The 16,300-nt window shown below is 45.0% G+C and overlaps 2 protein-coding genes across 2 annotated transcripts; both read right to left on the bottom strand.

Annotated features, from left to right (window-relative positions):
* LOC135892331 (immunoglobulin alpha-2 heavy chain-like) lies at positions 1-3,929 on the bottom strand. The gene is made up of 6 exons (XM_065420053.1): positions 3,893-3,929; positions 3,296-3,625; positions 2,173-2,484; positions 1,242-1,385; positions 781-827; positions 1-96 (listed from the first exon to the last, which is right to left on the bottom strand). Exons 1-6 carry the CDS (start codon positions 3,927-3,929, stop codon positions 1-3), a joined length of 966 nt encoding a protein of 321 aa, XP_065276125.1.
* Positions 3,930-7,907: 3,978 nt separating this feature from the next.
* On the bottom strand, positions 7,908-11,603 carry LOC135892334 (immunoglobulin kappa light chain-like). Its single transcript, XM_065420057.1, has 6 exons — positions 11,567-11,603; positions 10,975-11,301; positions 9,855-10,160; positions 9,131-9,259; positions 8,690-8,736; positions 7,908-8,003 (listed from the first exon to the last, which is right to left on the bottom strand). Exons 1-6 carry the CDS (start codon positions 11,601-11,603, stop codon positions 7,908-7,910), a joined length of 942 nt encoding a protein of 313 aa, XP_065276129.1.
* Positions 11,604-16,300: the final 4,697 nt, after the last annotated feature.

Here is a 16,300-nt window from a genome sequence, read left to right as displayed (position 1 = left end):
TCAGGGTTTTGTGCTTTTCCCTCTGGCCGATCGCTGCATCGTGCGCCCGTTGCGATTCCGCGAATCAAAATCCAGATGAGCGTATAAGATCCCACCCTGTTTGGCGACAGTTAGTAAAATTAGCCACCTCCTTGTAAAATGAAGGGCTACAAGCTGAGACAGAACTGAACCTCCCAGTGAGTTTAGCCTGATGAAAAATTCCCTCTCATCTCTTATTCTCCTACTTATCCTGTAAATGGTGCGTGTTATCAGAATGGAAACCAGCGCTGAATTCTGACTTTAAGAATCAGCTACTGACAATATTTGGCCAGATCCAAACCCCATGTCAATGGACAGTCTCCTATTGAGGTCACTGAGCTTTGGATCAGGGCCACAGGAAAATCTTCATGTGCTTAATATAATTTGTTATAGCTCTTTAGCTTTTAAGTGCCTAAAATGTTCCCAGTGCCACACAAAAACCCTATAAAGGGTATAGACAGAACCAATAAAACATCAAACTTCCCAACATCCTTGAGCAGTAAGTCTAGTTATCCATTTTTTACACATGGGGAAACAGAGACACAGAGAACTAAGTGACTTGCCCACTATCCCCCAGTAAATTGGTACCAGAGTTAGCAGTAAGGCTCTTTGCTCCATTTCAGCTACTCCAACAGCTAGATCTCACTTTCACCTTCTCCTTCCAGAATAACCAGTTTAATTACTAAATATATGAAGCTGATGGATTAGAAATGCCTGAGAGACACATTGATTTAGACAGAGACAGTTTGCAAAGAGCCGTACCTGGTGCTCCTCTGAAGCTGGAGGTGCTGAGATCCTGGGCTGGAATCCTGGAACAAACAAAGACAACAGTAAAAATTCCTCTTCCACGGTCACTCTCCCAGCTGTAGTTCATTGACTAATGGTGCATCCGAGCTGTGGGTGCGCAGGGCACCACCATGCATGGCACATGGAGAGAGGCTCATCAGAAAGGCTAGTGCTCTTTGTGAACTATAGACAAGGTGCCTGGGCCATGGGCAGTAGAAGCCTTTCTACATCGCTCCCTTTGTCACGGAGAACAAAGCCGTTCTCCCGACACAGGAAATTCAAGTTTCAGAAAACAAACATTCTGCAATCAGTGCTGGCAGTTGTGACAGTTGCTGCATGTTCATGTGTTGGACAGGACAGTTGCAGTCCCCAGTAGCAAGCAGGGGAGTAGGATTTCTCTCTGCGGGAGAGTGTCTCGGCTGGGCTGTGTTTCTTACCTAGCGTGGAAGGGCAGAGGGTCCAGATGAGGCTCAGAGACATCACCAGCAGCAGCAGACCAGCACCAGCCGCAAGGGGCACAATGTAATGTGAGCACTCGCTGGCAGGGGCTGTGGAGGAAGCAAAAGAACAGACACAAGTGGCTGACTCGAGCCAAGAGGGTTGTGATGCCACCACATCCAGCTCTTCCCTCCTGATCCCCATTTCACCCCGGGCCTTAACCCCTGAAGAGTGAGGCTACAGGAGCTTTCAGCACATTTTACCTTCTGTGTTGCCCCCTTACCCTTAGGTGAATTCTTTCCCCTGTAATCAGAATCTTCTCTGCACCTTCTGCCATCTACAAAATCCTCCCTGTAGGTCTCTCCTCACCTCATCGTCTCTCCATCACTTTGCATATCTCACTGGAAAACATCTCTCATCTCAGATGCCTCTCAATTCCCCTTTACTCCTGGTATTTATTATTATTTAGCTCTTTACAGTGCTTTATATGTACAATCTGGATGAAAGCTACAGCAGAGATCAGAGCTACATTGTTTGGTGATCCCTGTATATCTCACGTGACTTTTCCCCAAATTCTCTAAAGAAATTCTAACGAAGACATAGAATATTCCAGCTTTCTGTGACGGAAAGTTATGTTTAAGCAGCTCTGACTGTGGCCACTTCACCGCCATTTCACATCTGAGTCTCCCTTAACCTCAAATATGGACAATCTGGGTGAAAGCTGCAGCAGAGATCAGAGCTACTTTGTCTTGTGGTCCCGGTAATGTCTCAAGTTTCCTTTCCCAAAACTCCCTAGAGAAGTTTTAATTAAGATATAGAATATTCCAGCTTTCTGTGATGGAAAATTATGTATAAGCAACTCTGATTGGGGCAACTTTACACCTATTTTACATCAGAGTCTCCATTACCCTCAAATACAATATCACTCACCTGCAGGATACCTGGTATTTTTCTTCACACTGTTGCCAGAAGAGTTGAATTTGACTTCACAGGTGAAATTCTTCCCACTGGTCCAGGTGTCCACGGGGACGCTGATGTGATTTATGAGCGTTAAAGATCCATCCCTTGCTCTCAATGAACGCGTCAGCCCCTGTTCCTGCAGCTCCCCAGAAACACTCCAGGAAACATGGACTGGGCTCGACACTCCATAGATCACACAAGCCAGATTCGCTGTCTCAGTGACTTGACTGCCATGTGGAAATGGGACCAGAAGCATCACCCAGCTGCTGTTGGTATAACTGTCTGAGCAGAAGGAGGTGTCGAATTCAGTGTGATGATCAAATGAGCTGCAGTCTGATTAAAGGTGTTAATCTTTCACTCAGAGACACAAGGTGGGTGAGGTAAAATCTTTCATTGGACCAACTTCTGTTGGTGAGTGAGACAAACTTTCAAGCTTCCAAAGAGCTCTTCTTCAGGTCTGGGAAACATATTCAGAGTGTCATTTTCCAGATCTGAAGAAGAGCTCTGTGTCAGCTCGAAAGCTTGTCTCTCTCAGCAACAGAACTTGGCCCAATAAAAGATACTACCTCACCCACTTTGTCTCTCTAATATCCTAGGACCAACACTGCTACAACAACACTGCATATCTATTAACTAAGATGTTAATTCAAAGAAACACATTTACTGAAGAAGGAAATATTAAATTACCTCAACTCTAACTAGGATATAGCGCAGTTCGTAGCTGCACTAACTAGAAGGAAAATTGCTTAAATTTTATAAACTTTTCATTAACTCAAAATATTCTATCATGCAATCACAACTCTTAGATTAGAAATATTCCCTAGCTGGGTGCCCTGAACAGTCACAGAGAAACGTCAATATTTTAATTTTGGCACTTTCAAGTTCTACACATATATTTTATAACAATAAATGTTATTATATTCCTTCTATACCCATAGCATTCAATGTTTAGCTGATTTATTTGGCTTAAAGTATGCTTTCCTTTGAACCATTCATCAATAGCTATTTTATCTTGTTATATTTTATTGGGGATATGAAATATGCTTTGTCAATCCATTATTAGTCTTCTTAAACAAGCTATATGGTTCCTTACCTCCAACAAGCAGCGTGGATCCATTCCCGAAAAGCAGGTAGCTGCTATATTTATATGCACAGTAGTAAATGCCAGAGTCATTCTTTTGGACGTTGCTGATTTCCAGGGTCGAGCGGTGTGTCTCGTGTTTGCAAGCAAATTTACTTACATTCTGATCATCCAAACAGCGCTTAATGCAGGTGGGTGTCTCACCTTCGCTTCTCAAATACCAAAACATGCTACTTCCTCCTTCCAAGTTTTCTTTGGAAGAACAGTGGATCTTTGCGGTGTCACTAACTTCAACAAACTGGATCCGCTGAGTCTGGTGCAGAAATAACTGCACTCCTAGCACTGGAGAAATAAAATATCGTTATAGTCAGAGTCCGTCAGATCTCCAACTGCCACAGATGGACTGGATAGCTCAGCAATAGAATTTACTTTATCTGATCATATTTATTCTCAATGCTTAAAATACTGCTATAACTTTATACAAGTGAATGGAAATCCAATTAATATCCAGCAAAAGTTTCAAAACATATCATAGATACAGTATTCAATACTAGTGTCCTAATGAAGAGGCTGTTTTCCCAATTCCAGAACTTAATGCAGAAGTTTTACCTAAGGAAGATAAAACCAGATACTCGGCAAAGATCATTTTCATAAAAATACTAGGACAAAATCCTGACACACTGGCCCAAAGGCTGATGCCTAGTGAACTGCTGCAGTGACTGGGTTCAGTGGCTCGGTTATGTCCAGTGAGGAACGCCTCCGAGGAGGATGTGCTGTGGTGATAGACACTAGATGGGTGGGTTAAAGACTCTACAGAGGGTACAGCATTTCTTGTAGATTTTCTCTGCATTCCAGTGGCACAGGGGTCTATATAATGATTCAGAATAAAGAAACATCCAGAATATAGATTATCTATATAAACAAACCCACATGAGTTCGGAGCTCAGCTCCCATTGACTGTCAAAGGAAACTGCTCCTAAACCACTTAGGTCCTTTGACAATCCCAAGCTAAATCGCTCCCCAGCCTTCCATGTTTGGTTTATTGTAGCACAGTTCTTGGTGGCACAACGCAGACATGTAATGATTGTTTGTTGTCCTGTCTTGGAGGACTGTTAACTGCACTTTAGATCATCAGACTGAAAGCTCTGACATGTGTGAGAAAAAAGACAACATAAGACACGATTTTCAAAATAGTGTAAGTCCCATTTTCAAAAGTGACTTCGGGACAGATTTTCAAAGGTATTTAGGTGCCTATAAATGCAGACAGATGCCTAGTGGGATTTTCAAACACGGCTCAGAGGGTTGGGTGCCTCACTCCTACTGAAGTCAATTGAAGTTAAACCCCACCCCTTGAGTCTAGCAATAAACTGGTTAAAATTAACGGAACGGGGCTGGTTAGAAAGCTGCGTCTGGCTGCACAAAGCAGGGAGAGAGAAGTAAAGTGCATCTGTCAATGTCCCTTCTGAAACAGCTGACAATAGAGGGCAACGTGGGCTAGTGATTAGAGCAATTGGCTCAACAAAGAACAGAATCTCCGGGTGCCTTGGCCATGTCTCCTTAACCCGCACCCTGCTTGTGAGGATGTTCTGGCTGGCTGCAGCTCCCCTGGATCGATCTGTCACAAACCCCTTCCAGGCAGCTCTCTAAAGCTGGGGACCATCGTCCTTCTTCCTTCTCTTTCCCTCCCCTGCGTGCTTCCCTCCCATGGTTGGGGAGTGACCTAGGCTAAATCCTGCAGTCCCTGACTGAGGCAATGTTAAGTGGAAGCAGGAGTTTGGCTGATGAAGGATGACTGGACTGGCCAAGATTCTGCCTGATTTCTAGCCCAAGGGCATTACTCACAATGACACAGCTTCCCCTTTGCACCAATGTAAAGAGGACTTTAGAGGACCATAAATTAAACTCACACCCACTTCCAGGCCCCTGTGCATTACCATGGTGGAAAGGGACTTAGTGCTAGTGAGAATCTGGTCCCCAGGCTCGCTGTTAAGGGGCTGAAGGTTGTCAGTAGTCGTACAGATAAGACCATAGAAATCATAACGCTATTTGAGCACAATGTCTGCCCAGCCCAGTTCCTGTAAGGGCCTGTTGTCACCCTCCCAGTAACACTGACTGACAACGGTACAAAGCCCTATTTACTGCTCTAAGGATCCCAGCGACAATGCGTTACAATGTGCAGTGCTTTAAGGAACAGAAGGTAGGAGCTGATCCTAACAGCCGCTGAGCACCCACCACTCCCCTTGACTTTAATCAGCGTTGCGGTTGCCCAGCACGTCACAGGAAGTGCCTCAGCACCAGGCAGGATTGGGCCCTTACAGTGTATCTAGAAATCTCTTTAGACACTGTGGGGGTGGAGCGGGGCAGCTGTCTGACAGCCCCACAGCAGCACTGCGCAGTGGCTTAGGGCAGGAAGTGAAAAGGCTCAATGTAGCCAAGTGCAGCTACAGAAGCAATTTTACACTCATGTAATTACCAGGGCTGGGCAGAAAACGGATTTTCCATCCCACACAAATTTTTAAGATACTGAAACATTTTCCTGTGTCGAATTGGTACAAAAAGTCAAAATCTCAAAAAATTTCTTCAATCAAAAATCATTTTCGGTTTGTGTGAAATGCATCATTTTGTTTTAAGAATTTTGAAATGTTTCCTTCCAATTTTGAACATAAAATTTTTGACCATGAAATATTTTTTAAAAAGGGATCGACTATAATTAGTGTATATTTTTAAGCAAGACGCCTTTTTGAACTGGACAACCAGAAAGTTTCATTTTGAAATTCTGAAACTTTTTTATCAAGTAAAAAAATTCATTAAAACTGACCCTTTTCCGATGGAAAACAAATCTTCATTTCAACAAATGGGCATTTTCTGACACAGAAATGTTTCTTATAAAGACTCCTGACCAGCTCTTGTAATTACCCACAGGGGAAGTTGACCAAGGAACCAGAGCCAGATACGTTCGTCTTGCTGAAAGCATCCTCAGTGACTGCAAGTCACCATTCATTCAAGACCTCAGTTTGAAGTCACAATGGAAATCTCGGCGCTCCTGCAGCCCCGCTGGGTTCAGTACTCAGGGTAACATGAGATCAGATTCAGGCCCTTTGTCATTCATTTTTTATTGGCACTCAGAGAATCATGGAAATGTCAGACTGGAAGGAACCTTGAAAAGTCATCCAGGTCCTGCCTCAGCACAGGGCTCTGGACAAGTAAACCTGGACCATCTTTGACATGTTTGTCTAACTTCTTCTTAAAAACCTCCAGTGACGGGGATTCCACAACCTCCCTTGGACGCCTGTTCCAGAGCTGAACTCTCCTTAGAGTTACAAAGTTTTTCCTAACATCTCACCTAAATCTCTCTTGCTGCAGATTATGCCCATTACTTCTTCTCCAGACTTTAGTGGACAGCCCTTACCATCGTTGAAGGTGTGTGTGCGTAACAAGTTCTGTGTAACACATTAGTTGTATCATCCATCTTGAGAAGCACAGACGCTAAGTGGAATAGACAGGGCCGGCTTCTGCTCTCAGAGACTCCAGAGTAAATCCAGAGTAACTCCACTGACTGCAACAGAGCTCCTCCAGATTTACACTGCTGTAAACCAGAGCAGAATCGGGCCCAAAGAATTTAAGACGTCACCTTATTCATTACACAATAAGCTGAGCTTGATGCATTGAACAGATAAAAAAGGCAACACACACAAACATCAATACTGGGTCTTTTTAATGAGTGACAGTTCAAATGACAGCTTGAACAACAACAAGTTGTGATGTAAACAGGCAGCGCGTGCAGGCTCAGGTACCAGGAGAGCTCCAGTCATTGATAAGGTGTTGTTATTGTTAGATGGTGCAGAGGGGCTGGCACATGGGGGCCTGTGGATCTCGCCCATGGGGGAAAGCAGCAGACACTAGAGCAGCTTTTCTCAACCTTTTGAATATCAGGGACCGGCTTGCTGCCTCCCTAAACTGTGTCAGGGAGATCTCAGGGACCGACGCTGGTCCACGGACTGGTCGTCGAGAAGCACTGCTCCAGAGGAAGCACTGGAGTAGCAGCTCCCGCACTGGCCTGGGGAGAGATTCTCATCCATCCTCCCCTTCACAATCCCATTGCACGTCCATGTAACGTTACTGCAAAGGGAGCATGAGTCTGCTGAGGATCAGGGGAGCTGGGAGCTGTGGCATATACTGGGGCTGCACGTCCCCTCTGCAGGCTCCTGCCATCCGGCCTCACTGTGTGCAGGGAAGCTGCAGGCGTTCAGCTGCGTCCGGGTCCCTCTGCAGATGAGAGGATGATGATGACAATTATTGTGTTACCATAGCACCCATTGTGCTAGGTGCTGCACAAACACAGAACAAAGAGACAGTCCCTGCCCCAAAGAGCTTCCAATCTAGTACACACGTGAAGTGTAAAGTCGTCTACATCCTGATGCCTTTATATCCCAAAAGGAGATTTCCCACCTCATGAGGCTGGACTCTGTGGGGATCTTCTGAGCTTTTTATTCTAAACAGAGAAGTGGAGAAAATAAAAAAGAAAGGAGACGGAGACGGACAGAGCCTTCTTCCAGCTGCTACGTCCGATCAGCAGAGAACCAGCCATCAGTTCCCACGTGTGGATTCCCCTGCACTAGACAGTTCAGGGTTTTGTGCTTTTCCCTCTGGCCGATCGCTGCATCGTGCGCCCGTTGCGATTCCGCGAATCAAAATCCAGATGAGCATATAAGATTCCACCCTGTTTGGCGACAGTTAGTAAAATTAGCCACCTCCTTGTAAAATGAAGGGCTACAAGCTGAGACAGAACTGAACCTCCCAGTGAGTTTAGCCTGATGAAAAATTCCCTCTCATCTCTTATTCTCCTACTTATCCTGTAAATGGTGCGTGTTATCAGAATGGAAACCAGCGCTGGATTCTGACTTTAAGAATCAGCTACTGACAATATTTGGCCAGATCCAAACCCCATGTCAATGGACAGTCTTCTATTGAGGTCACTGAGCTTTGGATCAGGGCCACAGGAAAATCTTCATGTGCTTAATATAATTTGTTATAGCTCTTTAGCTTTTAAGTGCCTAAAATGTTCCCAGTGCCACACAAAAACCCTATAAAGGGTATAGACAGAACCAATAAAACATCAAACTTCCCAACATCCTTGAGCAGTAAGTCTAGTTATCCATTTTTTACACATGGGGAAACAGAGACACAGAGAACTAAGTGACTTGCCCACTATCCCACAGTAAATTGGTACCAGAGTTAGCAGTAAGGCTCTTTGCTCCATTTCAGCTACTCCAACAGCTAGATCTCACTTTCACCTTCTCCTTCCAGAATAACCAGTTTAATTACTAAATATATGAAGTTGATCGATTAGAAATGCCTGAGACAGACACATTGATTTAGACAGAGATAGTTTGCAAAGAGCCGTACCTGCTGCTCCTCTGAAGCTGGAGGCGCTGAGATCCTGGGCTTGAATCCTGGAACAAACAAAGACAACAGTAAAAGTTGCTCTTCCATGTTCACTCCCTCAGCTGTAGTTTATTGACTAATGGTGCATCCGAGCTGTGGGTGCGCAGGGCACCACCATGCATGGCACATGGAGAGAGGCTCATCAGAAAAGCTAGTGCTCTTTGTGAACTATAGACAAGGTGCCTGGGCCATGGGCAGTAGAAGCCTTTCTACATCGCTCCCTTTGTCACGGAGAACAAAGCCGTTCTCCCGACACAGGAAATTCAAGTTTCAGAAAACAAACATTCAGTCCTGGCAGTTGTGAGAGTTGCGGCATGTTCATGTGTTGGACGGGACAGTTACAAGCGGGGGAGTAGGATTTCTCTCTGCGGGACAGTGTCTGGGCTGGGCTGTGTTTCTTACCTAGAGTGGAAGGGGAGAGGGTCCAGACGAGGCTCAGAGACACCAACAGCAGCAGCAGACCAGTCCCAGCCGCAAGGGGCACAATGTAATGTGAGCACTTCCTGGGAGGAGCTGTGAAGGAAGCAAAAAAACAGACACAAGTAAGTGCCTGACTTGAGCAAAGAGGGTCGTGATGCCACCACATCCAGCTCTTCCCTCCTGATCCCCATTTCACCACAGGCCTTAAGCCCCGAGGAGTGAGGCTACAGGAGCCTTCAGCATCTTTCACCTTCTGTGTTGCCCCCTTTCCCTTAGGTGAATTCTTTCCCCTGTAATCAGAATCTTCTCTGCACCTTCTGCCATCTACAAAATCCTCCCTGTAGGTCTCTCCTCACCTCATCGTCTCTCCATCACTTTGCATATCTCACTGGAAAACATCTCTCATCTCAGATGCCTCTCAATTCCCCTTTACTCCTGGTATTTATTATTATTTAATTCTTTACAGTGCTTTATATGTAGAATCTGGGTGAAAGCTACAGCAGAGATCAGAGCTACATTGTCTTGTGATCCCTTGTGATCACTTGACTTTTCCCCAAATTCTCTAAAGAAATTTTAACTAAGACATAGAATATTCCAGCTTTCTGTGATGGAAAGTTATGTTTAAGCAGATCTGATTGTGGCCACTGCACCCCTATTTCACATCTAAGTCTCCATTACCCTCAAATATAATATCACTCACCTGCAGGATACCTGGTACTTTTCTTCACACTGCTGCCAGAAGAGTTGAATTTGACTTCACAGGTGAAATTCTTCCCACTGGTCCAGGTGTCCATGGGGACACTGATGTGATTTATGAGCGTTAAAGATCCATCCCTTGCTTTCAATGAGCGCATCAGCCCCTGTTCCTGCAGCTCCCCAGAAACACTCCAGGAAACATGGACTGGGCTGGACACTCCATGGATCACACAGGCCAGATTTGCTGTCTCAGTGACTTGAATATCATGTGCAAATGGGACCAGAAGCATCACCCAGCTGCTGTTGGTATAACTGTCTGAGCAGAAGGAGGTGTGATACTTCAGTGTGATAATCAAATGAGCTGCAGTCTGATTAAAGGTGTTAGACTTTCACTCAGAGAGACAAGGTGGGTGAGGTAAAATCTTTTCTGGGACCAACTTCTGTTGGTGAAAGACACAAACTTTCAAGCTGCCACAGAGCTCTTCTTCAGGTCTGGGAAATGTATTCAGAGTGTCATTTCCCAGATCTGAAGAAGAGCTCTGTGTCAGCAAGAAAGCTTGTCTCTCTCACCCACAGAAGTTGGCCCAATAAAAGATATTACCTCACCCACCTATTCTCTCTAATATCCTGGGACCAACACGGCTACAACAACACTGCATATCTGTCACTAAGACATTAATTCAAAGGAACAAATGTATTGACGAAGGAAATATTAAATTATCACACCAACTCTAACTAGGATATAGCGCAGTTTGTAGCTGCACTAACTAGAAGGAAAATTGCTTAAATTTTATAAACTTTTCATTAACTCAAAATATTCTATCATGCAATCACAACTCTTAGATTAGAAATATTCCCTAGCTGGGTGCCCTGAACAGTCACAGAGAAACTTCAATAGTTTATTTTTGGTACTTTCAAGTTTTACACATATATTTTATAACAATAAATGTTATTATATAACTTCTTTACCCATAGCATTTAATGTTTAGCTGATCTGTTTGGCTTAAAGCATGCTTTCCTTTGAACCATTCATCAATAGCTGTGGTAGCTTGTTATATTTTATTGAGAACTTGAAATATGCTTTGTCAATCAGTTACTAGTCTCCTTAAACAAGCTATATGGTTCCTTACCTCCAACAGTCAGTGTGGATCCATTCCCGAAAAGCAGGTAGCTGCTGTCTATATATGCACAGTAGTAAATGCCAGACTCAGTCTTTTGGATGTTGCTGATTTCCAGGGTCGAGCTATGTGTCTCGTGTCTGCAAGCAAATTTACTTACATTTTGATCATCCAAACAGCGCTTAATGCAGGTGGGTTTCTCGCCTTCTTGTCTCAAATACCAAAACATTCTACTTCCTTCCAATTTTTCTTTGGAAGAACAGTGGATCTTTGCGGTGTCACTAACTTCAACAAACTGGATCCGCTGAGTCTGGTACAGAAATAACTGCACTCCTAGCACTGGAGAAATAAAATATTGTTATAGTCAGTGTCCGTCAGGTCTCCAAGTGCCACAGATGGACTGGATAGCTCAGCAATAGAAATTACTTAATCTGATATGTGTTCTCTGCATCCAAAATGCTAAAAAACCTGCTCTAACTCTGTACAAGTGATCGGAAATGCAATTAATATCCAGCAAAAGTTTCCAAACATATCATAGATATTTAACACTGTTCTTCTGAAGAGGCCGTTTTCCCAATTCCAGAGCTTAATGCAGAAGTTTTACCTAAGGAAGATAAAACCAGATACTCGGCAAAGATCATGTTCATAAAAAAGTAGAACAAAATCCTGACTCACTGGCCCAAGGGCTGATGCCTAGTGCATTGCTGCAGTGACTGGGTACAGTGTCTCAGTCATGTCCAGTGAGGAACGCCTCCGAGGAGGATGTGCTGTGGTGATAGACACTAGATGGGTGGGGTAAAGAATCTACAGGGGGTGCAGCATTTCTTGTAGAATGTCTCTGCAGTCCAATGGCACAGGGGTGTACTCTAATGATTTAGAAAAAAATTAAACATCCAGAGCATGGATGATGTATATAAACAAACCCACATCATTTTGGAGCACAAGTCCCATTAGAATCATAGAATCATAGAATATCAGGGTTGGAAGGGACCTCAGGAGGTCATCTAGTCCAACCCCCTGCTCAAAGCAGGACCAATTCCCAACTAAATCATCCCAGCCAGGGCTTTGTCAAACCTGACCTTAAAAACCTCTAAGGAAGGAGATTCCACCACCTCCCTAGGGAACCCATTCCAGTGCTTCACCACCCTCCTACTGAAAAAGTTTTTCCTAATATCCAAACCAACCTAATATCCAATATCCTAATATCTAAACCTCCCCCACTGCAACTTGAGACCATTACTCCTTATTCTGTCAACTGGTACCACTGCGAACAGTCTAGATCCATCCTCTTTGGAACCCCCTTTCAGGTAGTTGAAAGCAGCTTTCAAATCCCCCATTGACTTTCAAAGGAAAATGCTCCTAAATCACATAATTCTTTTGACAATCCCAAGCTAAATCTCTCCCCAGCCTTCCGTGTTTGATCCATTGTTGTACCATATTTCTTGGTGCTACAAAATTTGCCTGTAACAATCATTTGGAGTCTCATCTTGGAGGACATTAATAGCACTTTAAATCATCAAACTGAAAGCTCTGACATGTGTGAGAAATAAGACAATAAGGTATACAATTTTCAAAAGAGTCCAAGTCCCATTTTAAAAACTGACTTAGGGCCAGATTTTGAAAAGTATTTCGGTGCCTATAAATGCAGAGAGGTGCCTGGTGAGATTTTCAAACATGGCTAAGAGGGTTAGGGGCCTCACTCCTACTGAAGTCAGTGGAAGTTAAGCGCCTTCCCTGTCTCTCTTTGGATCTATCAATAAACTGGCTAAAAATGAACGGAACGGGGCTGGTTAGAAAGCTGTGTCTGGCTGCACAAAGCAGGGAGAGAGAAGAAAAGTGCATCTGTCAGTGACCCTTCTGAAACAGCTGACAATAGAGGGCAATGTGGGCTAGCGATTACAGCAATTGGCTCAGAAAAGAACAGATTCCCTAGGTGACTTGGCCAGATCTCCTTAGCCTCAACCCCACTTGTGAGGCTGCACTGACTGGCTGCAGCTCCCCTGGCAAAGTGGGGATTGATCTGTCAGAAACTCCTTCCCGGCAGCTCTCTAATGCTTGGGACCATCTTCCTTCCTTCCTTCCCTTTCCCTCCCCTCCCGACCCTCCCTCATGGATGTGGAGCAACCTGGGCTAAATCCTGCAGTCCCTCCCTGAAGAAATATTAAATGGAACCTGACGAAGGACGACTGGACTGGCCAAGATTCTGCCTGATTTCTAGCCCAAGGGCATTACTCACAATGACACAGCTTCCCCTTTGCACCAATGTAAAGAGGAGTTTAGAGGAGCATAAATTACACTCACACCCACTTCCAGGCCCCTGGGCGTTACCATGGTGGAAAGGGGCTTAGTGCAAATGAGAATCAGGTCCCCAGGGTCGCTGTTAAGGGGCTGAATGTTATCAGTGGTAATACAGATAAGACCACAGAAATCATAACGCTATTCGAGCACAATGTCTCCCCAGCCCAGTTCCTGTAAGGGCCTGTTATAAACCTCCCAGTAACACTGACTGACAATGGTAGAATAACATATTTACTGCTCTAAGGATCCCAGCGCAATGCTTTTCAATGTGCAGTGCTTTTAGGAACTGAACGTAGGAGCTGATCCTAAGAGCCGCTGAGCACCCACCACTCCTCTGGACTTAGCTGAGTGCTGCGGGTGCCCAGCACATCACAGCAAGTGTCTCAGCACCTTGCAGAATTGGACCCTTGCAGTATATTCAGAAATCCCTTCATGCACTGTGGGGGTGGAGCGGGGCAGCTGTCTGACAGCCCCACAGCAGCACTGCGCAGTGGCTTAGGGCAGGAAGCGAAAAGGAGCAATGTAGCCAAGTGCAGCTACAGGAGCAATGTTACACTCATATAATTACCAGGCTGGGGCAGAACATTTCCCATCGCACAAAAATTTTCAAGATATCGAAAAATTTTCCCATCTCAAACTGGGATGAAAAGTTAAAATCTCAAAAATTTTCCTAGAACCAAAAATCATTTTTGGATTGTGTGAAAGGAAGTGTTTTTGTTTTAATGTTTTTGAAATGTTTCCTTTCAGTTTTGACTATATAACATTTTGACCACGTTAAATTTCAAATATAATTAGCTTACACTTCTCAGCAATACGTCATTTTGAACCGAGGACAGGAATTTTTCAATTTTGAAACTTTTTATACATGTCAAAAAATTCATCAAAACTGACCCTTTTCCCATGAAAAAAACAACAACTCCATTTCAACAAATGGGCATTTTCCGACAAAGAAATGTTCCTTCTAAAGACCTGACCAGCTCTTGTAATTACCCACATGGGATGTTGGCCAAGGAACCAGAGTCAGCTGCTCTCGTCCTGCTGAAAGCTTCCTCAGTGACTGCAAGTCACCGTCTACTCATGACCTCAGTTTGAAACCTCAATGGAAATCTGGGCCCTCCTGCAGCCCCACTGGGTTCAGTACTCAGGGTAACATGAGATCAGATTCAGGCCCTTAGTCATTCAATTTTTATTGGCGCTCAGAGAATCATGGAAATGTCAGACTGGAAGGAACCTTGAAAAGTCATCCAGGTCCTGCCTCAGCACAGGGATCTGGACAAGTAAACCTGGATCATCCCTGACAGGTGTTTGTTCAACCTGCTCTTCAAAACCTCTAGTGACGGGGATTCCATAACTTCCCTTGGAAACCAGTTCCAGAGCTGAACTAACCTTAGAGTTACGGTACGTCCAGACTACCCGTCGAATTGGCGGGTAATAATCGATCTATCGGGGATCGATATATTGCGTCTCGTCTAGATACGATATATCGATCCCCGAACGCGCTCCTGTCAACACCGGAACTCCACCAGGGCGAGCGGTGGTAGCAGAGTTGACGCTACCGTCGATCCCGCGCCGTGAGGAATCGAGGTAAGTCGAAATAAGATACGTCAACTTCAGCTACGCTATTCCCATAGCTGAAGTTGCATATCTTACATCGACCCCCCTCCCCAGTGTAGACCAACCCTTAGAAACTTTTTCCAAATATCTACCCGAAATCTTCCCTGCTGCAGATTAAGCCCATTACTTCTTGTCCTGCCTCTAGTGGACATGGAGAACAAATATCCTCTTTAAAACAGTCCTTATCCTATGTGGAGATGTGTGTCTAACAAGTGGGGTGTAACACATTTGTTGTATCATGCATCAAAGAAACACAAACGCTAAGTGGGATGAAAAGGGCCGGATTCTGCTCTCAGAGTCACCGGAGTAAATCCAGAGTAACTCCACTGACTGCAACAGAGCTCCTCCAGATTTACACTGCTGCAAACCAGAGCAGAATCTGACCCAAAGAATTTAAGACGTCACCTTTCTTATTACACAATAAGCCGAGCTTGATGCATTGAACAGGTAAAAAAAGGCAGCACACACAAATCACTAGTGGAGATGCCGTCTGTTTTTAATGAGTGACAGTTCGAACGACAGCTTGAAGAACAACAAGTTGTGATGTAAACAGGCAGCGCGTGCAGGCTCAGGCACCAGGAGAGCTCCAGTCATTGATAACGTGTTGTTATTGTTAGATGGTGCATGGGGGCTGGCCCCTTGGGCCCCGTGGATCTCGCCCGTGGGGAAAGAGGCAGCCTCTACACCAGCATTTCTCAACCTTTCTGATACCAGGGACCGGCTTGCTGCCTTCCTAAGCTGTGTCAGGAAGATCTCAAGGACCGGCACTGGTCCACGGACTGGTCATTGAGAAACACTCCTGTAGAGGAAACACTGGAGTAGCAGCTCCAGGCCTGGCCTGGGGAGAGATTCTCATCCCTCCCAACTCCTGCATCCATCCTTCCCCTTCAGAATCCCATTGCACGTCCATGTAACATTACTGCAAAGGGAGCAGGCGCCTGCCGAGGATCAGGGGAGCTGTGACGTATACAGGGGCTGCACGTCCCCTCTGCAGGCTCCTGCCATCCGGGCTCACTCTGTGCAGGGAAGCCGCAGCCGCTCAGCTGTGTCCAGGTCCCTCTGCAGATGAGAGGATGATGATGATTGTGTTACCATAGCACCCAGGAGTCCCGATTATGGATCAGAGCCCCTCTGTGCTAGGTGCTGCACAAACACAGAACAAAGAGACAGTCCCTGCCCCAAAGAGCTTCCAATCTAGTACCCAAGTGTATTATCTACACCGTGATGCCTTTATATCCCAAAAGGAGATTTCCCACCTTATGAGGTTGGACCCTGTGGGGAATCTTCTGACCTTTATATTGCAAACAGAAAAGGGGAGAAAATAAATAAAAAAGGTGACAGACAGAGCCTTCTTCCAGCTGCTACGTCCAATCAGCAGAGAACCAGACATCAGTTCCCACGTGTGGATTCCCCTGCACTAGATGGT

The sequence above is a fragment of the Emys orbicularis genome, chromosome 20 (assembly GCF_028017835.1).
Source record: "Emys orbicularis isolate rEmyOrb1 chromosome 20, rEmyOrb1.hap1, whole genome shotgun sequence".
In the NCBI taxonomy this organism is placed as follows: domain Eukaryota; kingdom Metazoa; phylum Chordata; order Testudines; family Emydidae; genus Emys; species Emys orbicularis.
The sequence above is the reverse complement of the archived record's forward strand: the minus strand, read 5'-3'. Positions and strand labels throughout refer to the sequence as shown.

Excerpts from the sequence above, each read along its gene's own strand:
- LOC135892331 (XM_065420053.1), bottom strand. The coding sequence starts at position 3,929 with ATGATCTTTGCCGAGTATCTGGTTTTATCTTCCTTAG. Across the intron at positions 3,626-3,892 it reads TCTGGTTTTATCTTCCTTAG|TGCTAGGAGTGCAGTTATTT; the intron begins GTAAAACTTCTG and ends TTATTTCTCCAG. Across the intron at positions 97-780 it reads CAGCTTCAGAGGAGCACCAG|GGTGGGATCTTATACGCTCA; the intron begins GTACGGCTCTTT and ends GTCGCCAAACAG.
- LOC135892334 (XM_065420057.1), bottom strand. The coding sequence starts at position 11,603 with ATGATCTTTGCCGAGTATCTGGTTTTATCTTCCTTAG. Across the intron at positions 10,161-10,974 it reads ATCCACACTGACTGTTGGAG|ACAGTTATACCAACAGCAGC; the intron begins GTAAGGAACCAT and ends CCTTCTGCTCAG. Across the intron at positions 8,737-9,130 it reads CCTCTCCCCTTCCACTCTAG|GATTCAAGCCCAGGATCTCA; the intron begins GTAAGAAACACA and ends TGTTTGTTCCAG.